Source organism: Anolis sagrei, chromosome 1, assembly GCF_037176765.1.
Source record: "Anolis sagrei isolate rAnoSag1 chromosome 1, rAnoSag1.mat, whole genome shotgun sequence".
Lineage (NCBI taxonomy): Eukaryota > Metazoa > Chordata > Lepidosauria > Squamata > Dactyloidae > Anolis > Anolis sagrei.
Window position 1 is genome coordinate 7,411,883 of NC_090021.1, and position 26,173 is coordinate 7,438,055.

General features: G+C 44.6%; 1 protein-coding gene across 3 annotated transcripts in view; it reads left to right on the forward strand.

Annotated features, from left to right (window-relative positions):
* LOC137095803 (nuclear receptor coactivator 1-like) overlaps nucleotides 1-26,173 on the forward strand; it is a 79,781-nt gene that overhangs the window by 46,184 nt on the left and 7,424 nt on the right. For 2 of the 3 annotated variants that reach the window (XM_067462633.1, XM_067462641.1), the window contains exons 9-17: nucleotides 2,453-2,635; nucleotides 8,651-8,777; nucleotides 12,148-12,316; nucleotides 14,343-14,666; nucleotides 17,658-17,759; nucleotides 19,446-19,851; nucleotides 20,236-20,410; nucleotides 25,109-25,292; nucleotides 25,498-25,584. In XM_067462633.1, the coding sequence (XP_067318734.1) occupies nucleotides 2,453-2,635; nucleotides 8,651-8,777; nucleotides 12,148-12,316; nucleotides 14,343-14,666; nucleotides 17,658-17,759; nucleotides 19,446-19,851; nucleotides 20,236-20,410; nucleotides 25,109-25,292; nucleotides 25,498-25,584 (1,757 nt within the window). The remainder of the gene's footprint in view (nucleotides 1-2,452; nucleotides 2,636-8,650; nucleotides 8,778-12,147; nucleotides 12,317-14,342; nucleotides 14,667-17,657; nucleotides 17,760-19,445; nucleotides 19,852-20,235; nucleotides 20,411-25,108; nucleotides 25,293-25,497; nucleotides 25,585-26,173) is intronic. The other variant, XM_067462635.1, reaches the window with a different exon arrangement.

Below are 26,173 nucleotides of genomic sequence, written 5' to 3' on the forward strand. Positions count from 1 at the left end.
CATGGTTTCCTCCTTTCTGAAATGTTGGACCACTCTAATAACCACCATGTCAGGCTACACAGAGAAGCCATTGAAATCCACAAACATGTGGGCAATTTCAGCAGAAAGGAGGAAACTATGAAAATGAACAAAATCAGGCTACCAGTATTAAAAGACTCCAAAATCATAACAGTAAATAAAGAGCAGCATTCAGGAAACAGTGGAATTCCAGACAGGAAACAATCAGAGCCAGGTAATCACCTACCAACAAAGGATTCCCCCAGGCAGGAAGCAGTCAGGCTTTGAAGCTGCAAATAAATAAAGAGCAGCACTCAGAAAACAGGGGAATTCCAGACAGGAAACAATCAGGGCCAGGCAATCACCTACCAACAAAGGATTCCCCCAGGCAGGAAGCAGCCAGGGTTTGAAGCTGCAAATAAATAAAGAACAGCACTCAGAAAACAGAGGAATTCCAGACAGGAAACAATCAGGGCCAGGCAATCACCTCCCAACAAAGGATTCCCCCACGCAGGAAGCAACCAGGCTTTGAAGCTGCAAATAAATAAAGAGCAGCACTCAGAAAACAGGGGAATTCCAGACAGGAAACAATCAGGGCCAGGCAATCACCTCCCAATAAAGGATTCCCCCAGGCAGGAAGCAGCCGGACTTTGAAGCTGCAAATAAATAAAGAGCAGCACTCAGAAAACAGGGGAATTCCAGACAGGAAACAATCAGGGCCAGGCAATCACCTCCCAATAAAGGATTCCCCCAGGCAGGAAGCAGCCGGACTTTGAAGCTGCAAATAAATAAAGAGCAGCACTCAGAAAACAGGGGAATTCCAGACAGGAAACAATCAGGGCCAGGCAATCACCTCCCAATAAAGGATTCCCCCAGGCAGGAAGCAGCCAGGCTTTGAAGCTGCAAATAAATAAAGAGCAGCACTCAGAAAACAGGGGAATTCCAGACAGGAAACAATCAGGGCCAGGCAATCACCTCCCAATAAAGGATTCCCCCAGGCAGGAAGCAGCCGGACTTTGAAGCTGCAAATAAATAAAGAGCAGCACTCAGAAAACAGGGGAATTCCAGACAGGAAACAGTCAGGGCCAGGTAATCACCTCTCAATAAAGGATTCCTCCATGAAGGAGCACCCAGGCTTTGAATCTGCAAGGCTATTCAATGCTAATCAAGCTCGCCAATTGCAAAGTTCACACTTGCCTCAAACAGACAAGAGCTCTTTCTTCCACCCTTGACATTATTTAACAGATATATAAACCTTACTTGCTTAGTTTCCCACAGACTTCACAACCTCTGATGATGGCTGCCATAGATGTGGTTGAAACGTCAGGAGAGAATGCTTCTGGAACATGGTCAGACAGCCCGGAAAACTCACAGCAACCATACAGTGTGTGTGTACGTGCGTGCGCGCACACTACACACACACACACACACACACACATATACATGAGATTTAAAAGAGGATTTCTTGCTTCCCTTTTGTTAGTTTCTCTCTAGTTTGACCTTTTTCCTTCCACTTTATATCCAGCAAGTTTTTTAATTCTGCTTGTTTTTACATCAACAAATGAATACCCCAATATCTTACATCTCAAAACCTGTACATAAACTCTATTCTTCTCATAGAATCATAGAATCATAGAGTTGGAAGAGACCACACAGGCTACCTGGTCCAGCCCCCTGCCATGCAGGAAAAGTACTCCAATCAAAGTACTCCTGACAGATAGCCATCCAGCCTCAGTTTAAAAGCCTCCAACGAAGGAGCTGCCGCTGCTCTCCAAAGCAAAGAGTTGCACTGCAGAACAGCTCTTACAGTCTTGCTCAGGACTTTTCCAGACAGGCCCTATATCCCAGGATCTGATCCCAGGTTTTCTGCTTTAAACTGGATTATATGAACCCATAATGCCAGATAATCTGGGATAAATAGAAACTCAGGGTCCAGATCCTGAGATATAGGGCCTGTCTAAAAGGCCTTCCAGAGATATATTGACAGAAAGGTTTCCATTCCTCTAAGAATGTGTCCAATGATTTATCTTTCAAAGAACAGCTTTTAAACAGAGGCTGGATGGCCATCTGTCAAGGGTGATTTGAATGCAATATTCCTGCTTCTTGGCAGGGGGTTGGACTGGATGGCCCATGAGGTCTCTTCCAACTCTTTGATTCTATGAACATGGTTTAACATGTCCCACATCCTCACTGGTATTTCTGCCTTTTTTCCATCATCGAGCATATAGGAATGTTGCTGCCGTGAACATGTGCTGCACTTTCCTCTCCTGTTCGTCATAGAGGGGACATTTGGGAGTGTGAGCAAGTGAGGAAGCAACTCTGGTGGTTCTGAATGAACTCTTTAGGTGTCCCAAATGTCATCTTGTATGATTTTTGCTTCTTCGGTATCACTGGTAGTTGCTCTGTGGCCATCTCAGATGTCAGCTGTGCTCTGAACTGTGCCCTTCTCTTCCAGCAGTGAATGGTGGCCAGGGCATGCAGGCCGGACGGTCCCCCTATGAAATCTGCGACCCCTTGGAGCCAGTTCAGCCTCGGACGGCGCCCTTCCCGCCCATGAACGGCAGCCCTCACCCAGGGTTGCCCCCTGAGCTAGCCAGAGGCGCCATGTCTGGACCCACCCCTTACCAGCCCGAGACAGGTATGTGCTACCCTTCAGGTCTCCTTCAGGTTTGGGCCCTGAGATCAACAGAAGAGGTCCTTCTTTCGGTCCCCATGTTGGACGGGTGGGCTTATTAACCAAAGACCCTCCCCATGAATGTATAGCAGAGTAACTTATTAGCAACAGCATGACCCAGCACTAATAGCCAAAAGTGATAAAAAGAACAAAAACACACAGATTAGTGTTATCTCTTCCGCAGGAGGCTTTTCTTTATAGCAAAATAATATGGTTGCACTATTTACAAGAACAAAGTTTCCATGACACAAATAAAGTTGTTTATACTTCCTTCTTTGCTTCCATGCTGGGCTTCTTTCTCATGCAGATAAACAGGTTTGTTCTCACAGAGACTGCTTTCACACCGAAGTTACACTGGAGCTTCACACAGTAGCTGTTTACACATGACAGCCTTCACAATAAAGTTTCACACGCGATGGCCTTCAACCTGGGGCTTCGCTCACCGAAGCTTCTCACACCAGACCTGCTCATACTAAGGACTACTAACACTGAGGCCTATCTCACACTGAGGCCTTCTCACAGTGAGGGCTCTCTCAGACCGAGGCCTTTCTCCCACTGAGGCCTACCTCACACTGAGGCCTTCTCATAATGAGGGCTCTCTCAGACTGAGGCCTTTCTCCCACTGAGGCCTACCTCACACTGAGGCCTTCTCACAGTGAGGGCTCTCTCAGACTGAGGCCTTTCTCCTACTGAGGCCTACCTCACACTGAGGCCTTCTCACAGTGAGGAATATTGTGTCCAATTCTGGGCACCACAATTCAAGAGAGATATTGACAAGCTGGAATGTGTCCAGAGGAGGGCGACTAGAATGATCAAGGGTCTGGAGAACAAGCCCTATGAGGAGCGGCTTAGGGAACTGGGCATGTTTAGCCTGAAGAAGAGAAGGCTGAGAGGAGATATGATAGCCATGTATAAATATGTGAGAGGAAGCCTGGCCTACCTCACACTGAGGCCTTCTCACAGTGAGGGCTCTCTCAGACTGAGGCCTTTCTCCCACTGAGGCCTACCTCAGACTGAGGGCTCTCTTAGACTGATACCTCTCTCACACTGAGGCAACCTAACACTGAGGGCTACCTCACACTGAAGGCTACTAAGCTACAGACACACCTTATATTGTACTGCAGCTTTTTCTGAGTCATTGCATCCATTTAACCCTTTCAGTGCTTGACTCACATTTTTGTGACTCTCACCTTTTGTTGAGAGTTGTTTAGATATCCTTCTTTGTTTCCTCTCTGTTGTTGTGCTGTTCTAATTTTAGAGTTTTTTAATACTGGTAGCCAGATTTTATTCATTTTCATGGTTTCCTCCTTTCTGTTGAAATTGTCCACATGCTTCTTGTGGATTTCAATGGCTTCTCTGTGTCATCTGACATGGTGGTTGTAAGAGTGGTCCCGCATTTCTGTGATCTCAAATAATATGCTGTGTCCAGGTTGGTTCATCAGGTGCTCTGCTATGGCTGATTTCTCTGGTTGAAGTAGTCTGCAGTGCCTTTCATGTTCCTTGATTCGTGTTTGGGCCATGCTGCGTTTGGTGGTCCCTATGTAGACTTGCCCACAGCTGCATGGTATACGGTAGACTCCTGCAGATGTGAGAAGTCAGCCATAGCAGAGCACCTGATGAACCAACCTGGACACACAAGGACATCTAATCACCTTTCAACAAAAGATTGCTCCAGGCACTGCCAAGCAATCAAATGCTAATCAAAGTGATCAGTTGAAACATTCACACCTAGCTCCAGCAGACAAGAGTCCTTTGTCCCACCCTGGTCATTCCACAGATATATAAACCCTTTTTCCTAGTTCTAACAGACCTCACTACCTCTGAGGATGCTTGCCATAGATGCAGGCGAAACGTCAGGAGAAAATGCTTTTAGAACATGGCCATATAGCCCAAAAAAACCTACAACAACCCAATAATTTTATTTCTTACCTGCCTCTCCCCACAGCTCAAGGTGGATCACACAAATACACATTAAAATTCAGTTCCATAAAAGAGACAAATCAAAGCATTTCTGTAAAATATGCATTAATCACATAGGACAGAGACCAAAAATACATGACATGAGTTCCTCTCCCCCCTCTTTAATATAGGAGTCGCTTACTAGCTCATAGGAGGAGTGCAAAGCAGGCTGTTCTTCTGCCCTGATGTAGCCCTTCTACAGGACAGTTTCTGTTTTGCCTCTCATAAAAATTGCCAGCTTTATAGACCCATTATTATTATTATTATTATTATTATTATTATTATTATTATTATCTTTATTTGTACCCCGCTAGCATCTCCCGAAGGACTCGATGCGGCTTACAATGGCCAAGGCCTCAATAATACAACAATACACATAAACCATAAAGCAAATCAAAACATTACGCAATAACAGTAAACAGTAAAAACAATACACCGTAGCACAATAAAACTATGGCCGGGCCGAGTGTAGATGGGTACAGATTAAAAGTGCTGAGTATGACAGTGGAAATATAAGGATTTTTGGGTAAGTGCAATGTGAGGACAATCTTAAGTCTCTAGTAAAGTGCTTTCGGGACATGTTGCTCGGGTTTCTTATTCTGGAAAGGCACACCGCAATAGCAAAGTCTTCAAGCTCTTCCTAAAGAACACTGACCATGAGATTGTTTACTATTGTGTTATGTACTGATGTTTTTAACCTATTAACTGTTTAATTGCTTTTATGTATGTATGTATTTTTGACATAGGCATCGAATTGTGCCTTCCTTTGTAAGCCGTCCTGAATCTCCCCTTGGGGGTGAGAAGGGCGGGGTATAAGTAACTGAAATAAATAAATAAACGTAGGGGGCTGTCTGATGTCCTTGGGGAGGGCGTTCCAGAGTCAGGGGGCTACCACAGAGAAGGCCCTGTCCCTCGTCCCCACCAACAGCGCTTGCGACGCAGGTGGAATCGTGCGCAGGGCCTCTCCAGATGAACGAAGAATTCATCTGGATTTTCCATGAATTTTCCTCCCAAGACAGAATGCTAGAAAATAACAAAGTTGACCCATTTATTTATTATTTATATTTATTTCTTGCACTTATTGACCGCCCCTCTCAGCCCGGAGGCGACTCGGGGCGGTGAACAACAACAACAAGAAGACAATGTACAGTAAATAAAGACAATACAAACAGACGGATACAACATAACATATACTTATACTAAAAATCCGCTTCGTCAAGTCCTGGGGTCATAGCCGAAATTCGTAGTCCTAGTTCATTCCATTGTCAATTTAACTACACTCAATTGAAGGCCTGTTCAAAGAGCCATGTTTTTAGGCCCCTACGAAAGGCCATCAAGGAGGGCGCCTGTCTAACTTCAGCAGGGAGAGTGTTCCACAGCCGGGGGGCCACCACCGAGAAGGCCCGCTCCCTCGTCCCCGCCAGACGTGCCTGTGAGGCAGGCGGGGCCGAGAGAAGGGCCTCCCCGGATGATCTCAAGGCCCTCGTGGGCTCGTAGGCCGAGATGCGGTCTGCGAGGTATTTTGGGCCGGAACCGTTTAGGGCTTTGTAGGATAACACCAGCACCTTAAATTGGGCCCGGTAGCAAATCGGCAGCCAGTGAAGCTGGGACAGCAGAGGCGTTGTATGCTCTCTGCGTCCAGCCCCCGTTAACAACATGGCTGCCGCGCGCTGAACTAGCTGAAGCTTCCGGGCCGTCTTCAAGGGCAGCCCCACGTAGAGTGCGTTGCAGTAGTCGAGGCGGGATGTGACCCATTCCCCCAAAAGAGACCATCTCGCACAGCATTCTGCCTCCAGCACACAAGCCAGTTTCATTCCTCGTAAAGGAAACTGGGTGAGTGCAGTGTGTGCCTTCCACAGTACGCAGAGTGTGTTTGTTTTTACAAACGGAATATTGCCCGGTCAGCAGAGCCCTCGTAATCAAAAGTGTTAGTGGGCTGGGCATCGGATGATATTTTGGAAGGAATCCATTTTCTCCTGGCAAAGACTGGGCCTGCAGCATCTCTGAGTTGGGTTGCAAATTGCATGGATGGGCCACCTCTCAACAAGGGCACCTGAGCCAGTCTCCTCGTGTGGCATTTTCCCAGGTGGATCACTCTTCCTGAGGCTGCTGGTAGCAGATCCTTTCTTTCCCAGTTGCCAGGCAACCCTTAAGAACACTCCGTTGTTGATGCACAGCCAGATCAAAAACAAAACAAGCACTCTCAGGACAAGACGGCTTTGCAGGCCCTGGCTAGGTTTGGAGACCGTTGTTTCACATTGTTGGCCACGTTGTCCAGTCGTGTTGACGGAAAGGGTTTGTGGCCAGTGCTTGACCCGTGAATTCAAAGTCAGGGTGCAGCTCCATCACACGTGTGTCAGTGTATATAAGCATGGGCATAACTTTTGCATGAAGTACCCTATACAACAAGCATGGACAAACTTTGGCCCTCCAAGTGTTTTGGACTTCAAGTCCCACAATTCCTAACAGCCTACCGGTGTCCCCATCCCCCCAAACATGCTCCAAAATTCCAGGATAGTTGAGAGGTTCGACCTGTTATTTACTGAATGATGACAGTATAATTTTGTTTATTTATTTACAACATTTCTACCACGCCCTTCTCAACCCCTGAGGGGAGACTCAGAGTGGCTAACATTGGCAACAATTCGATGCTGAAATATCAATATAACAACAATATATAAACCATAAATATGCAATAGATTAAAAAACAATAACATTAATTATATAGTCACATCGCTGTTTCATTATCATAAGAATCATGGTCCAGTTCAGTGTCCAAAGTGCCGCTGTGCCTGCTAGCCGAAAGCCTGGTTCCAAAACCACGATTTCAATTTTTTTCCTTTAAATATATATATATATATATATAGAGAGAGAGAGAGAGAGAGAGAGAGAGTGGATTTTTGAATATATAAAAAGTGGTGGAACAATTGGGTAGGGATAGGAAAGTGTAGAAAAGGGGAGAGGGAAAGAGGGGGGGCGAAGAGGGGTTTTTACTCATTCTCTCGCACATGCATGCAATATCATTTGCTCCATACTCGCATGGAGAAAAGGTTCTCTCCATAAAGGAAAGTACTTCCAGGTTGGTCAGGGGTAGCTTATCTATTTCTTCTTCTTTGGACTTGCTTCCAGGCTAAACAAAACCAGTCCAAAGAAGATTTCAATTTTTTCCTAAAGGAAAGGAGGGAGGACGCCGATCTAATCTCGCTGGGGAGCGAATTCCACAAGCAGGGGGGTCACCACCGAGAAGGCCCTGTCCCTCATCCCCACCAAACACGTTTGCAATTGACAGGGCCTTCTCTGTGGTGACCCCCCCTTGCTTGTGGAATTCGCTCCCCAGTGAGATTAGATTGGCGTCCAAGAGCAGGGCCTCCCCAGTGGATCTTAAACTACGAGGCAGAATGTAGAGGGAGATACATTCGGACGAGTAAGCTGGGCCAGAGTCGTATAGGGCTTTATAGGCCAAGACCAGCACTTTTAATTATGCTCGGAAATGGACTGGCAGCCAGTGGAGCTGGAATAGCAGGGGGGGTGAGCTCCCTGTAGTAATCTGGCTGCCACCCGTTGGACTAATTGGAGTTTCCGAACAGTCTTCAAAGGCAACTCCACATAGAGTGCGTTGCAGTAATCTATTCGATATGTAACCAGAGCGTGGACCACCGTGGCCAGATCAGACTTCCCAAGGTATGGGCACAGCTGGTGCACGAGTTTTAACTGTGCAAAAGCTCCCCTGGCCACCGCTGAGACCAGGGGTTTCAGGCTCAATGATGAATCCAGGATCACTCCCTAGGCTGCAAACCTGCGTCTTGAGGGGGAGTGTAACCCCATCCAACACAGGCTGTAACCCTATGCCCTGTTCTGCCTTACGACTGACCAGAGGGACCTCTGTCTTGTCTGGATTCAGTTTCAAAAAGGTGCCTCTCAACTCTTCTGCTGTGAAAGAGAAGGCCCACCAGTTCCTCGTGGTCTGATGGTTTGGCATGTGTTTCTCTCCCTCCTCCCTTTGCTCCTTGCTTCTTCCAGGGTTGCCTGAACTGGAATTGGGAGTCTCCGACCATCAGTTTGGACAGCCAGCAATGGGAGAACAGCTCCCTTGGGCAGACAACGCCATGACCTCCATCAACCAAGGACCCATAAGCAAGCCAGATGAGTAAGTATACGAGCCCTCTTTCCAAACGATTGTATCTTACACATTCCAAGAAGGGTGATGGGCATGGAGTGTCTTTTAGGAAAGCATTAGCTAATTGTTTAATGTGTTTAGAGATTTTGATAGGCATTTCTCCTAGAATTAGTTAGTTATTGTCGAAGGCTTTCATGGCTAGAATCACTGGGTTGTTGTAGGTTTTTTCGGGCTATATGGCCATGTTCTAAAGGCATTTTCTCCTGACGTTTTGCCTGCATCTATGGCAAGCATCCTCAGAGATAGTGAGGTGACCTCACTACCTCTGAGGATGCTTGCCATAGATGCAGGCGAAACATCAGGAGAAAATGCCTTTAGAACATGGCCATATAGCCCGAAAAAACCTACAACAACCCATTAGTTAGTTAGTTAGTTAGTTGTTAAGGTCCAGAGCAACTCCATGGTAACTTCTGGCAAAAGTTGTTCATTTTGATTGTAGGTCACATTAGGGATTGCTGTTAGTAAATATCTGAGGTGTCTTTACTTGGGACCAGAACACCAATTTCATTGCTCACTGGATTTGGAGGTCTGTATTCCTGCTTAGAAAGCGTTGTGTGAAGCTATCTTGTACAAATTCAGCCAAAAAGGGATTCTTTATATCCAGGGTAACTTGTCTCTTTGACTTTTCAATCTTGGTGTGACACCTTTACTCTAACTGTTCAAAATGGTGCCATCTAGTGCCCAAAACTGCAGCAAACAGTCCAGGCTGCTGCTTTCCAAAAGGGATGTGCAGTTTCAGTGGATGTCACCGAGAGACTATTGTGAACTTTTCCTGGTTCATGGTTCTTTCCAGTTCCTCAACCACCACACTGTTTTTCATTGTACCATCTCTTATAGTACCCTCCCTCCTTTCCTTGTGAAGAGAAGGCCTTGGAAACCAAAACCTGGCCATTTTTGTAATGGGAAATTGTTCTGGAGAGAGGGATTGGGGAGTTTAGGTAACAACACAGCAAGAGGAGAGAAATCTCTCTTTCCTCTGCCCTTTTGTCTCCCTTCTCAACATGGAAGCTGTACCAGCTATTTTGGAACGCCGGAGGTGCACCAAAATAGCTGCCACTAATGGATGCACGGGCAAACTTCGGCCCTCCAGATTTTTTGGATCTGTTTTGGAGACAATCATTGGTAGAAGCATTGCCTTATTCTGGACACACTTTTTGTTTTTGTTTTTCTTTCTTTCTTCCTGACCTTGAGGGCTTTGTTTCGCCTTCCCCCTTCCAACCCAGCCATATTCATTGTTTATCTATTTATTTATTTACATTTATATGCCGCCCTTCTCACCCCAAAGGGGACTCAGAGCGGCTTACAAGATATATACACATACAATATATTATATTATTAGCATAGTATAATATCAATATTAAATATTACTATATTGTACTATACCATTATATTGTAATATTATTAGTAATATTACATGCAATATAAATATATAATTATAATATCATATTATTATTACTATTATATTGCATTACATTGTAATATTATATGTATATACAATATATTATATTACATTATATTATATTATTGTTGTTGCCTGTGGGTTTGGCCAGAACATGTTCAGTGTTTTACATGAGATGCTCATCTAGCACACCTCAAGAACATTTGGGTCTGGGATCTTTTGTGTTTTGGCTTTTTGATGCTTTCCAGCAAACATGACATGCCTGGCCAGACAGGAATCCCATTGACTCCAACTAACAGCTATGTGTTTGCCGAATATGTGTGCTGTAATCTGCCCTGAGTCCCCTCAGGGAGATAGGACAGAATATAAATAGAGTATATTATTATTATTATTATTATTATTATTATTATTATTATTATTATTAGAAACACAACAAGATGAGTCCACAGCAGACAAGATCATTCTGCTGGCTGTGGTATTGGATCACACGTCGGACACTTCCTAAGTGTCTAGGACTGTGTGATGTATCGGTGAATAATGCATGCAGATCCCAGTAAGGTGGCCTTCTGCAGCTGGCAGATGGTAATTTTGTCTGTGCCGATTGTGTTTAAGTGCAGGCCAAGGTCTTTGAGCACTGCACCCAGTGTGCTGATCACCACTGGAACCACCATTACTGGCTTGTGCAAGAGTCTTTGCAGTTTGATCTTTAAATCCTTATTATTATTATTATTATTATTATTATTATTATTATTATTATTTTATTAAGGCCTGGTAGCAATGGAGGGAAAGTTGGAAGGAAAGGAAGAGTTTCAGAGAAATGGGTACAAATTGGAAAAATAAAGCTGTGATGCTGATGCAAACAGAAAAAGGGGGAAAGAAAGCTGGCCAGCGACAACATAGGGAACTCCAGTGGAAAAAATAATGTGAACTTTGCTGCATCATTTGGGACCTCATCACACTAGAGAATGAATCCACTGTAAATCCAGTTGCTGCCTTCAGAATTTTGGGGGTTGTAGTTTAGGTAGGAGTCTTTAACAGCCTCACTAAACTACAAACCCCAGAATTCTGCAGGAGGCAGAAACCATATTTCTATTGTGAAGAAGTTTTGGGGTGGCAATTTAGTGGGCGCTTTCATTTAGTGAAGGGACAGGCCAGGCTTAGATGGACATGGGAAAGCAACTATCATGGGAGGCAAAATGACAGCATTCCCTCCAGATTGAAATTTTCCTTTCAGTTCACAAACTTCTTGCATTGCAAAGAGTTTTGCTTTTTTCGAGACAGGAGCAACTTGAGAAACTGCAAGTCACTTCTGGTGTGAGAGAATTGGGCATCTGCAAGGACATCGCCCAGGGGATACCTGGGTGTTTGAATGTTTTACCATCCTTGTGGGAAGCTTCTCTCATGTCCCCGCATGACAGAGGGAGCTCATTGGTGCTCTCCCCAGATTTGAACCTGTGACCTGCCAGTCTTCGGTCCCGCTGGCACAAGGATTTAACCCATTGCGCCACCAGGGTGAGACATTGGAAACAGTTCACTCCTGGAACTGCCGCTGGTGGTGCAGTGGGTTAAACCTCTCTGCCGGCAGGACTGAAGACCGACAGGTCGCAGGTTCGAATCCGGGGAGAGCACAGATGAGCTCCCTCTATCAGCTCCAGCTCCTCCTGCGGGGACGTGAGAGAAGCCTCCCACAAGGATGATAAACCATCAAAACATCCAGGCGTCCCCTGGGCAACGTCCTTGCAGACGGCCAATTCTCTCACACCAGAAGCGACTTGCAGTTTCTCAAGTCAAAACACGACAAAAAAAAAACTCCTAGAATGCGTAGATTTGCTGTGTTCCTATTCCTCTGGTCTAAACTCTATCTCTGATTGCTCGACTGATGTTTCAAGCACCTGTGGTGCTTGGCATTCACTGTCCTGACTTGCCTTCCCGCCCCTGCAGCCACTGCATCACGTCTCAGCTGGACGATCTCCTGTGCCCCCCAACCACCCCCGAGGGGCGGAACGACGAGAAAGCCCTCCTTGAGCAGCTGGTCTCCTTCCTGAGCGGCAAAGACGAGAACGAACTGGCAGAACTGGACCGCGCTCTTGGCATCGACAAACTGGTCCAGGTACACAGCTTGGCTCTCAGTTGAATTCATTAGTATCCTGCCTTTCTCCCGGTGTGTAACCCAAGGAGGCTCGCAATGTAGGTCAAAACAAAATTCCACTCCACTCCATTTAAAGTGAAAGTTGAAAGTGGAATGACCCAGGACAGCTATGTCTGTGTGTGATGTGTGATGTGCTTGATAATGTTTAATTTTTTATCAGGGGAGGGTCAATTTTGATGTTTTATACTGTTTTTTATTGATGTCTCAGCCCCTTTTACTCTCAGTGGGATAAAAACTCAAAAATACACCTGAGTCTATTGCTTTAAAGTAGAAACAAAAATATAGTTCTATTCACTGTAGATCAAAAACACAAAGCAAAATAGAAGAATCGTTCTCACCAATATACAACAAACAATAGATCTGATTAGTCTTCTTATTTACGCGATGATATGCAAACACATAGCAAAATAATACAGTAGAATGTACTTATAAACAAGCAGTTTCCTTGGCATTCCAAATGGCTTCAGTCTTCAGCTTCGGGACACTGCGTAACCACTCCCAGCAACAGCCAAAGATTTCTTCAGCTCAAACGAGCCATCAAGCTAAGCCAAATGCAAAGCTCAAAACTTGCAAACCTAGTGCCTTGTTATATGTTGAAGCAGATAACACACCCAATTAACTTGTGGCAGCTGTAACAGAAAAGTTTCTGATCCTCCCTGTTACTTAGAAAAAGCCTATTGTAAACCTCTAGTAGCAACAGGATTGAATTGTTGCCAACACTGTGAACTGCCCTGAATCCCCTTAGGGGTTGAGAAGGGTGGTGTACACATACCGCAAATCTATATACATAAAAATGTAATGTTCATTTGTGGGATTAACATAACTCAAAAACCACTGGATGAATTGACACCAAATTTCGACACAAGACACCTAACAACCTAATGTATGTCCTTCACTCAAAAAAATTGCTTTTGTCATTTGGGAGTTGTAGTTGCTGGGATTTATAGCTCACCTTCAATCAAAGAGCATTCTGAACCCCACCAATGATGGAACTGAACCAAACTTGGCACACAGTTCTCCCATGACCAAAAAAAAAATACTGTAAGGGTTTGGTGGGCAGTGTCCTTTGATTTTGGAGTTGTAGTTCACCTATATCCAGAGATCACTGTGGACTCAAACAATGATGGATCTGGACCAAAGTTGGCACAAATACTCAATATGCCCAAATGTGAACACTGGTGGAGTTTGGGGAAAATAGAATCTTCACATTTGGGAGTTGTGGTTGCTGGAATTTATAGTTCACCTACAATCACAGAGCATTCTGACGCCCATCAACTATAGAATTGAGCCAAACCTCACACACAGAACCCCCATGTGGGCCACAGCAACGCGGTTATGCTAACATAACTGAAAAACCACTGGACAAATTGACACGAAATTTGGAGACAATACACCTAAGAGTGCAACGAGTGTCCATCACCCCTAAACACACACACACACACACAAACCCCAACGGAATAGACTTTAAAAAAAACCCAAACACATCATATATACACATACACTCATATACATATACACATGCACACATTCACACACACACATGCACAAATACACACATATATATACAGACACAAATATACATATACACACATATAGATATACACATGCACACATACATATACACAATATGCATTTACACATATAAACACACAAATACACATATACACACACATATATATACACCCATATATATATATATATATATACACACACACACACACACACACACACACACACAATCAAACACACATATATACACAATTATATACACACACATAAACACATATATACACACAAAAAACACATGTACACAGACAGGGCCACAGCAACGTGTGGCAGGAGACGGCTAATAAATAAATAATTACATAAAATAATAAATAACAGTCTGCCAGCTGTTAGGAATTGTGGGAGCCAAAGTTTGCCCATGCCTGCTCTATATCTAAGTCTTGAGGCTTCTCCACTTACGCCTATTTCCTTCCCTGCACAGGGAGGTGGCCTGGAGGCGCTGACGGAGAGGTTCCAGCCACAGCAAGCGCCGCCAGCCCCGCCACCCATGGCCATGGAGCAGAAGCCCGGCCTGTACCCACAGCCTTACCCCTCAGCCTCCCCCACCGCCAGCCTCGCCGGCCCCTTCCAGGGCATGGTCAGGCAGAAGCAGTCCTTTGGGCCCATGCCGGTCCAGGTCCCTCCGCCTCGGGGGGCCTTCCCGACCAACATGGGGATGCAGCCACGGCAGGCGCTCAGCCGCCCCCCCACAGCACCCAACCAGTTGCGGCTGCAGCTGCAACAGAGGCTCCAAGGACAACAGCAGGTGAGTCCGAACATCGTGTGGCAACCCATGTCATGAATAACATTTCAATAACTTTAAAGCATAGGTTCTTTTTATTGCAATTTCCAGTGTGAGAGGGTATATCAGAACTTTTATATTTTTACACAAAGAATAACATTAAGCATATGGACATACAGGTTCTATGCAACTATATTGGATTTACAAACACCCATTACATTGGCTAACAAATAAACAAAGCAATTACATTTTTACTCAGCATTCACACATATGTACATGCATCCATCCTCATGCATCCAAATGTTACCATATCCTTTTCTACCTCCTTGGTTCTTGAAGAATGTTGATTCTTCTTGATTAGTATAAGCCTTGTGTTGACTTCCTTCTTAACACAAGGAATCTTGTAACCATTGTCACAGTTCTTATCACAGTTTACTTTTCAGTTCTCATTAGCAACTTTTAATTACAGTCCAGCATGCATACAAATATTATCATATCCTTTTCTCCCTCCTTGGAAAAGCACCTGTTCGGCCAGACCCTGCTTCCCTGCAACTTGCCAATGTACAATTCCAAAACTTCCATAACTCCAAAACTTCAAAATGCCAAGGATCAGACCCTTGTTTTCCATACAGCAGAACCTGACTCCCTGCACAAAATCCAAGACTCCAAAACACACTTCTTCCTCTTCCTTTGAGAAATTGAGCAGACTGCTCCCGTGCAAATCTGCCACTTTCCATACGTACACCATCTTCTTCTCGTGGAGCAGAGCATATTTTATTATTTATTATTATTATTTACAGGGGACTCAGGGCGGATTACAGCGTACACATATATGGCAAACATTCAGTGCCAATTTTGACATACAACATATACAGACATAGACAGAGGCTATTTAACTTTTTTCTGGCCACCAGGGTAGCTGTCGCTTTCATCATCCATCTGCGACACTGATGAAGTACTTCCACATTCCCCGCATGCTTTTTGCTGGAGTGCTTGCTGTGGTCTTTTTTTTTAATGGCCTCATAAAGTAGTTAATTTAGCCTCTCCACACTTTAAGGTGGTACCTAATTTTCCTACTTCACAGATGCAACTGTCTTTCGGTTTGCAAAGGTCGACAACAGGCTACACAATTGGTTGGAAACCCACTCCACCCTGGGCTGGCTTCAAACTCATGACCTTTTGGTCAGAGTGATCTCAATGCAGCTGACACTCAGCCAGCTGCGCCACAATCCCAGTGCATAGTGAGTGAACAACTCTTCTGTCAGTCACACTTGAGAATTATTAGATTGAGTCTTTTATAGGAATATTTCTTCTGATATAGTAAACAATTGTCCTGTTTGAAATGATCTTGACTCTTCATCTCCTGACCAGATGTTGATTCTTCTTGATTGGTATTAGCCTTGTGTTGACTTCCTTCTTAACACAAGAAATGTTTTAGCCATTGTCACAGTTCTTGTCACAGTTTACTTCTTTAGTCATTGCAGGCCTTAATATTTTACTGGTGTTTCCAAAATTATTAATGCCACTCGTTCACTCTTCCATTCAATTCCATTCATACCCACACATATCATATCAAACCAACATTTATCAAATCTGCATATCACATTTTCGTGATACCCACACCCCATGGCTCCAAACTGAGATTTCTCTCCTGAGCTGTATCTACACCAGGCATGGGCAAACTTCAGCCCTCCAAGTGTTTTGGACTTCAACTCCCACAGTTAGGAATTGTGGGAGTTGAAGGCCAAAACACCTGGAGGGCCCAAGTTTCCTCATGCCTGATCTACACGATTGAATTAATGTAGCACCTTAATTTAGTGCTCATGGCTCAATGCGACGGAATCATTGGAGTTGTAGTTTTTCAAGATTTTTAGCCTTCTGTGCTAAAGAGATCCGGTGCTTGATCAAACTTCAAATTTCAAGATTCTATAGCGGTGAGACATTAATTCGACAATGTAGATACACTCCAAGTGTTCATTCCTGTTGCTCTTGAGATCGTGGTGTTAGCTGTACCGTAAAGGGAAAGAGAAACTGTAAACGGAGGATTTTGATTTTGCTGTTTTGGCATTTTCTAGAACTTAAAGCTTCCTTAGTAGGCATGTGCAATCCATCGTTCTAAATGATTCTAAAGTACTCACAAAACTAAAGTTCCTGTGGTGAGAACTAGGGGGCGCTGGTGCTTTGCTGCTACAGTGTTGCTAAAGTTTTGGTGGTGAAAATTTCAGAACTCTAATAAAACTTTCAAAATTTTATTATAAATGGCAGTTCCTAATTAGTTGTGTCATAAAAATAATCAATAATGAAATTTTGAAAGTTTTGTTAGAGTTCTGAAATTTTCACCACCAGAACTTTAGCAACACTGAAGAAGCAAAGCACCAGCGCCCCCTAGTATTCACCACCAGAATTTTAGTTTTGTAAGTACTTTAGTTCGAAAACATGCAAAATGTGAGCAGATCAATAGGTACCGCTCCGGCGGGAAGGTAACGGCGCTCCATGCGGTCATGCTGGCCACATGACCTTGGAGGTGTCTACGGACAACGCTGGCTTTTCAGCTTAGAAATGGAGATGAGCACCGCACCCCAGAGTCAGACATGACTGGACTTAATGTCAGGGGACAAACTTTACCTACCTTACTAAGTACTTTAGAACCATTTAGAACCATGGATTGCACATGCCTATTCCTTAGAACATTTAAAAAGAAGGGTTTAAACAGAAAAGGGTCTGGAAAAGTGACCAAGGAAATCCCAAATAGAAGAGTCTCAGTTCTGGATGGTTGTCAGAGTCTCCTTCACAATGCTGAACATTGCAGAAGTGAAGAGTAATTTCACCTGGAAGGCCGAATGTTTATTTGGATGAGGCATTACCACATTCCCTTTCATTGCTACACTTTTGCTCCCACTTCCCCCTTCATTCCCCTCTAGATATTCTTTTGGCTATAGAAGCAACTGAACCTTCCTTTTTTTTCCTTTTTTTTTCCCGCAGGGAGCCTCTAACATCTCTTTGCTTTTTTTCCAGCTGATACACCAAAATCGGCAAGCAATCCTGAACCAATTTGCTGGAAACCCTCCGGGCAGCATGGGCATGAGGGCTGGAATGCAGCAACAGATCACAGGGCAGGTAAACATTGGACCCCTCTTTGGCCACTGTGCTTCTAGTGGACTCTACAGCAGATACAGGCAAACTTGGGCCCTCCGGATGTTTTGGACTCCAACTCCTACAATTCCTAACAGCCAGTAGGCTGTTAGGAATTGTGGGAGTTGGATTCCAAAACACCTGGAGGGCCCAAGCTTGCCCATACCTGCTCTAAGGCTGCTGCTACTTCAGTTGGGCTTCTCTACCACTTGGGACCAAAGACATGGTCTGCACAACCTTGGGAAGGGTAGTCTTATAGGCATTAAGGTGGAAGTAGCTGTAACAACAGTTGGTCTTCAAGATAAACCCTGGAGGAGGCCAGAGAAGCAAGCGGTGTTCCTCCATATTTTTATGTCCCTGTTCCCCACCTTCACCCCCTGAAAATAGCCCTGGCAGCAACTGCACCAAAAGATATGAAGTAGAAATATTTGCTCATGGATGACACCTTCTGGGTTGCTGTGTGGTTGCCCAGAACCCATTCCTTTTAGAGGCTGCTGCAATGCAAAAAATTACATTAGTTGCTCGCAATGCCTCTTTCTTGGCCAGGTCTGTGAGGCTTCTACAAAGTGGTGGCTGTTAAATAAAGGGCCATCTTTATTGCCATGCTAGCTGATGTGATTTCCATATCCTGCAACATCCCCTCTCTCGTAGCAGCCAAGCAGCTGTTTTCTAGAGTTTACTGGGCATCAACAGTGTACCTCTGTCTCATACAATGCACATATACATGTCAAACATTCAATTCCATAGACACACAACATATATAGACAGAGACACAGAGGCTATTTAACATTCCAGCTTCATGACGGTATGCTCAAATTCCGGCTACCAATGGAACTGTCATTTCACTGTCCACCTGTGATACCGATGGAGTACTTCCTCATTCTTTTACAAGCTACTGGAGATTTTTATGGCGTTGTAAATTAGTTGAATTACCCTCCCTGCATAAAGCAGTACCTAAATTTCCTACTTGACAGATGCAACTGTCTTTAGGGCTGCAAAGGACGACACCAAGCTAGACAAATGGTCGGGAGCTTACTCTGACGGGCTGCCTTCGAACTCATGACCTTTCGGTCAGTAGAGACTGAAAGGAGCAGCAACTGGAACAGCACAGTTTGAGGCAAGAATCAGGACAAAGTTATTTATTATTATTATTATTTATTTAGAGTTTTTATCACCCGATCTTCTCGACCTCCGAGGAAGGACTCAGGCCGGCTAACAACAGAGAATCAATATACAAATAAACTAAAGCATAATAACATCATAGTACATTAATACATTAAAACACATTAAAATACAGATCAAGAATTACATAAAGCCAGTTCGTCAAAGTAAATCACAAATTCACCACCATCCGCCTTGTGGTCAACAGTTATTGATTCGATCATCAACCTGAGAATGCTAAGTTCCAGAGCCAAGATTTTACCATCTTTCTGAAAGTCAGGAGGGAGGGGACAGATCTGATCTCTATCGGGAGAGAGTTCCACAGCCGAGGGGCCACCACCGAGAAGGCCCTGTCTCTCGTCCCCACCAGACGCGATTGCGAAGATGGTGGGACCGAGAGCAGGGCCCCTCCAGAAGATCTTAACAACCTTGATGGTTCGTAGGGGAGAATCCGTTCGGACATGCCTGCTCTATATCTCCTGTCCTAACATCTCTGCCCTCTCTCCTCAGCCGCCACTCAACGCACAGATGCTGGCCCAGCGCCAGCGTGAACTCTACAGCCAGCAGCACCGACAAAGGCAGCTCATGCAGCAGCGCGCCATGCTCATGCGGCAGCAGCAGAGCTTTGGGAGCAGCCTGCCCCCTTCAGCTGGGGTCCCGGTGCCCTTGGGGGCCGGGCGCCTCCCCCAGGCCCCCCCTCAGCAGTTCCCTTTTCCTCCCAACTACGGTACGAATCCGGGGAACCCTCCGGCCTCCACCAGCCCCTTCTCACAGCTTGCGGCATCCAACCCGGAGGCAGCCCTGGCCAATCGGAACAACATGGTGAACAGGGGGATGATGGGAAGCGTCGGGGGACAGTTCGGCGCCAACATGAGCCCTCAGATGCAGCAGAACATCTTCCAGTATTCGGGGTCAGGTGCGTCTTTGGGATGGGATGGAGGAAAATGGCCGTGACCAAAACTAAGTGGGGTGGGTTGGTTGCTTAGCAAACTATAAATCACAGCCCTTATTGTGCTCAGAGTAGGGGTGGAAAGAGTGTTTGAAGCCTCAGAAGAGAAGGAGGCTGTTTGAGTGCAAGGAAACCTTAACAAGGAGAACACTGGGAGCATTGTTCTTATTTGTGGTCTTCATGCTTTACGCATAGACCCACCAACGGGATGTTCCAGAGCTTAAATTGTCCCGTGTTTGAATCCCCGCAGATTTCACAGGTTCCCCAGTCTCCTTAGCTATCCCTCCTTGAGTCTGTTGTTTTCCTTCTCTAAGTTCATATGAAGGGTTGTTGTTTCCTCTCGTCCTGCAGGGATGGGTCAGCAGGCAGAGGCGGCCTTTGCCCCTTCGCTCAGCCCCGGCAGCCCCTTGATGTCGCCCCAGATCCCTCCCTCGCAGAGCCCCATGCTCCAGTCGGCCCCACCCACGCCGGGGTACCAGTCGCCCGACATGAAGACCTGGCAGCAAGGAGCCATGGGGAATAACAGGTATGATATGAATGGGTTCCTGAGTTAATACATACAACACAATAGCCCACTTGTACACAGAAAGAAAAATAAACAGTTCAGCAAATAATGTGACTGGTAAAACTTATTATACAGTTCCAAATCATAGCATTCAAAAAAAATATATGCGTTTGGTACAGTCTCTCAAAAAAGTATCAACGCTGTATGTTCTTGAGTCGCGTTGAACTTAAATCCGTAGTCCACAACCTGTTTCGGCCTCACTCCAGACCTTCCTCTGATGGACTAAAATTTTATATATATCTCTCTCTCTCAAATAAATTCATAGACACTCCAGGCCTTCCTCTGGTGGACTAAAATTATATATAAATTCATAGACAATCATGTACATAAACACATATAAAGATACATAAAAGAATACTAACAGAGTTATGACCTTGATATTTATCATATACCTCAGTGTTTGTTATAAATACACCCATTCAGCATCATATATTTCAACATGTTTAAAGATACTCACAAGATTATAAACTTGGTACTTGTTCCCCTTAGAAATATAGGTTTTTATGTTTAGTGGGATGTAAATCAAAGGAACAAAATGTGGCTGTAGACATTTAAAAGTTACATATACAGAAAATAAATATTTTATCTAATTATAAACATATTTCACAAAATAGGTGTATTCACAACAGTCTGCTCTGTGTTTGATTCTAATTGCAGTCGTGCTGGCCACATGACTTTGGAGGTGTCTACAGACAATGCCAGCTCTTCGATTTAGAAATGGAGATGAGCACCATCTTCTAAAGTTGGACACGACTAGACTTAATGTCAGGGGAAACCTTTACCTTTACCTATTGATTCAGTGGGGTTCATCTAGTTCAACCAGAGTTCCATGAAAGGTCACTAGGAAAAGTTCTCTGAGAAATCATGATTGCAAGAGGGGGAGGGGGACTTACATTTTCTAATAGTATTTTTTTTTTATTTCTGACAATTCTATCTTTCCCGTCTCACCCCAAAGCGGCTTACAAGTTATATGTACATACAATATATTATATTATCAACATAGCACACATCCGGAGTTTCGGGGTGCGGTGTCATCTGTACGCAGATGATGTCCAACTCTGTCACTCCTTTCCACCTGCTACTAAGGAGTTCAGGTCCTGAACCGGTGCTTGGCCGCTGTCACGGACTGGATGAGGGACAACAGATTGAAACTAAATCCAGACAAGACAGAGGTCCTCCTGGTCAGTCGTAAGACAGAACAGAGGATGGGGTTACAGCCTGTGCTGGACGGGGTCACACTCTCCCTAAAAGCACAGGTACGCAGTCTGGGAGTTCTCTTGGATTCATCGCTGAGCCTGGAGCCCCAGGTTTCAGCAGTGGTCAGGGGAGCTTTCGCACAACTAAAACTTGTGCGCCAGCTGCGTCCGTACCTTGGGAAGGCTGACTTGGCCACGGTAGTACACGCTTTGGTTACATCCCGTTTGGATTACTGCAACGCTCTCTACGTGGGGCTGCCTCTGAAGACTGTCCGGAAGCTGCAGTTAGTCCAACGCGCGGCATCCAGATTACTAACGGGTGCTGGGTACAAGGAGCACACAACTCCTTTGTTGCACCAGCTCCACTGGGTGCCGATTAGCTTCCGAGCACAATTCAAAGTGCTGGTTTTGACCTACAAAGCCCTAAACGACGCTGGCCCAGTTTACCTGTCCGAACGGATTCTCCCCTACAAACCATCAAGGTCCTTAAGATCGTCCAAACGTGATTGTGACAGTCCCACCACTGTCACAATCACGTTTGGTGGGGACGAGAGACAGGGCCTTCTCGATGGTGGCCCCTCGGCTTTGGAATGCCCTCCCTGTGGAGATTAGAACCGCATCCTCCCTCCTGACATTCAGAAAACTAACAAAGACCTGGCTTTGGGATCTGGCCTTTGATAACTGAGTCAATGTGGGTTTATATGGAAGGAGCACGACTAACTGTAAACTACGACTAATGTTCTGACGACCTGGCTTATATGTATCTGTGATGTTGATGATGTATATTGTATACTGTTCATTGAAATATGTTTTTAATGTTTTTTGATAATGCACTGTGTGTTGTAAAATTGTATTTGACACATGTTGTGAACCGAATCTGAGTCCCTCTCGAGGTGAGATCAGTATAAAAAACCCCTAAATAAATAAATAAATAAATAAATTAGTATTATAATTACTTTATTATACTATACGACTATACCACTATACCACTAAACTGTAATATTATTAGTAATATTACATGTAATATGAAATATAAAATTATTATATTGTATTATTATTATTATTATTATTATTATTATTATTATATTGCATTACATTATAATATCAATATTATATGTGTATACAATACATTATATTATTAACACAGCACAATATTAGTATTATATATGACTATATCGTTACTGAGGGGAGGGACTCCCAACTGATGACCCAGGAGACATGGTGGAACTATGTCTTCCTGGTTCCCCTTTGTATATTCAGTGTTTCCTGAAATCTGTTTTTGGTTGCTAACTGTTGATCCTGAAAGAGGAAATTTTAAAAACCTTTTTAAGTTTCCTGAATGGAGTCGGGGAGTTTATTGCACTTTGCAGTGTGGACTCTTCAAAGCCTAGAATCCCATCCCAATTGAGATCTTAAAGCAGCTTTAAACAGAATTCCTACAGAAACACATAATATTCAGCCATTGAGCAACACAAGGTTTTGACATAGACGCAAAGGAGCCAATAAGGAGCAAGAAATGGCACTTCTCCTTTGCATCTTGTTATCAGCAGAACATGACAAGATGTTTTGGAAACTGGCTCAGAACGTTTTGTGCATGTTTAGATTTACTTGAAATTGCTCTTTAAGCAAAGTGCTCTCTTCAATTAGTCCTTTCATCAGTTGCATTTGCTTTCAGATTGATTAATTGGTTGCCTTTCTTCCTTTCTCCCAATATCCAAGTTATATTCCAAATACATCCAGAGCTAAGCTTACTGGGTTTGCTCATCCTATTTTCGCATTTCATATGCAGGGCTCATGTTGCGCTTGTTTCTGTTTGACTGACCAAAATCCTGTTGTTAAAAAATCTCAGCAATTGCATAGTTAGCACAACATGTTTGCATGCTACATACCCCATGTTTGGCAAGTCAAAATACACTCCAAAAGGCTTCTAGCCAAGACTGTTTTGCTTTTTTCCTTCTTCTCCTTCTCCTCCTCATCCTATTCTTCCTCCCTCTCCTTTTCCTCCTTTGTCTATTCCTTCTTTTGCTGCTTGTTTTTCCTCCTTTCTTTCTTTCTTCCCCTCCTCTTCCTTTTCCTTGCTCTCTTTCTCCTCCTTCCTCTATTCCTCCTGCTGCTGCTTCTCTTTCTTCCTTCCTCTCCTCCTCTTCCTTTTTCTTCCACTCCTCCTCCTTCTTTTCCTCTTTCTCCTCCATTTATTCTGCCTCCCTCTTCCTCCCTCTCCTTTTCCTCCTTCCTCTATTCCTTTTTTGTTGCTTGTTTTTCTTCCTTTCTTCCCTCCCCTCCTTCTCCTCTTCCTTTTCCTTGCTCTCCTTCTCCTCCTTCCTCTATTCCTCCTCCTGTTGCTTCTTTTTCTCCCTCTCCTCTTTTTCTTCCTCTGCTGCTCCTTCTTCCTTCTTTTCCTTTCTTCTCCTCCTATTATTCCTCCCTCTTCCTTTGTCTTCCTCTCCTTCTTCTCTTTTTTCCTGCTTCCTCTATTCCTCCTCCTGCTGCTTCTTTTTCTTCCTTCCGCTCCTCTTCTTTCTTCTTTATTTTCCTCCTTCTCCCCTTATTCTTCCCCCTCTTCCTTTTTCTTGCTCTCCTTCGCCTCCTTTCTCATTTCCGCTTCCTTCTGCTGCACCTTTTTCTTCCTTCCTCTCCTCTTTTTTCTTTCTCTCCTCCTCTTTCTTCCTTCTTTTCCTCCTTCTCCATTTCTTCATCTCCCTTTTTCTTTCTCTCCTCTCCTTTTTTCTTGCTCTCCTTCTCTTACTTCCTCTATGCCTCCTCCTGCTTCTTTTTCTTCCTCTCCCTCTCCTCTTCCTTCCTTCTTTCCCCCCTTCTCCTCCTTCCTCTATTTCTCCTCCTCCTGCTTCTCTTCCTTCCTCTCCTTCTTCTCTTCCTTTTCTTCCTGTCCTCCTCCTCTTCCTTTTTTCCCTCCTCCTCCTTCCTCTATTTCTTCTTCTCTTCCTTTTTCTTCCTTTCCTCCTTCACTTTCTTCCTTCTTTTTCTCCCTCTTCTCCTTCCTCTATTCCTTCTCATCCTGTTTCTTTTTCTTCCTTTCTCTCCTTCCCTTTTTCCCTCCTTTCCTCCTCCTCTTTCTTTCTACTTTTCCTCCTTCTCCTCCTTCTTTTCTTCCTCCCTCTTTCTCTTCTTCTCCTCTTTCCTTTATTCCCTTCCTCCTCTTATTTTTGAAATTGACCAGTAGCTGCTGCATTTCTCATCCTTGGCTTAGACTTGAGTCAATAAGTATTCCCAGGTGTTCTGTGGTAAAAATTAGGTGCCTCGGCTTATCCTAGAGTATGTACGGTACTTTGCCATCTTGGGTTCTCTTAGACATGGAAGGATTTAATGTGATGGCAGCAAACGTAAATCTAAGAGCAACAGGAAAGTCCTTTCTGTCTCCTATATCTCATATAGGGGTTTGTTTTTTTGGTTTTTTTTGGAATGTGAATTGTTTTGGGAATGACTCTCCTCTCTTTGGCCGCAGCGTCTTTGGCCAAGCTGGGCAGAGCCAGCCCTCACCCGCCCAGCAGGGAATGTACAACAACATGAGCATCACCGTCTCCATGGCTGGAGGGAATGCCAATGTCCAGAACATGAACCCAATGGCTGGGCAGATGCCCATGAGCTCCCTGCAGATGCCCAGCATGAACCAGCTGTGCTCTGAGCAGGTGAGTGGGGCCAGGGTGGGCCTTTCCAGGCACATGGCTCAATCAGTTAAACAAAAGCAAGAAGTCTGCAAAAGGTAGAACCATCCATTGGTTGTGTTGCGTCATTCACTCATTCTAGATGAGAGTGTTTCTCTGATGCCTTCTGAGAATGGGGGTTTGGAGAGAATGCTTTCCGAATTCACTCCTTGCGTCTGCTTTCTCCCAGGTGAACGACCCATCTCTCAGACCCACAGGCCTCTACTGCAACCAGCTCTCCTCTGACCTTTTGAAGACAGAAGCTGATGGCGCACAGGTCAGTAATGCTCTCCTCTGCGCATAAGGGCCTCAGGGAAGCCTCTCCTGGCTGCTCACATCCCCTCAGGGCAACCTCTGGCTCTTGAGATTCAAAACATCATCCTGTTGAAGGAGATTGGAGTTGAAATGGGACTCGAGGCAGTCATACATCAGGCGTTTCCATTCTTCGTCCAGGGATTTTGCCTGGCAGAGTCAGGTTGGGCTAGATGGGTCTCGAGATCTCTTCCAACCCTATATATTTTATTATCTTCCTCTCAAGCTCTTTCGGCCTTCTAGCCGTCATTGAGAAGATACTGGGATGTCTGTAAATCCAGCCCAGAGTTGTTCTCCGCCGGGCAAATGAGAGTGCAAATATTGGGGCTGATCACAGGCAAAGATCTTGGCCAATCTGTGTTCTTGGGTCCAGTTTTTTTAATTTTTAGAAGAATACTTCTATATTGCCTTTTAAGCAGGCCTCCAAAATCAGCTTCTATAAACCTTTGTAATGAATCGATATAAATACAAATGTAATGCTCGTTTGTGGGATTAACAGAACTCAAAAACCACTGGGGGAATTGACACGAAATTTGGACACAAGACACCTAACA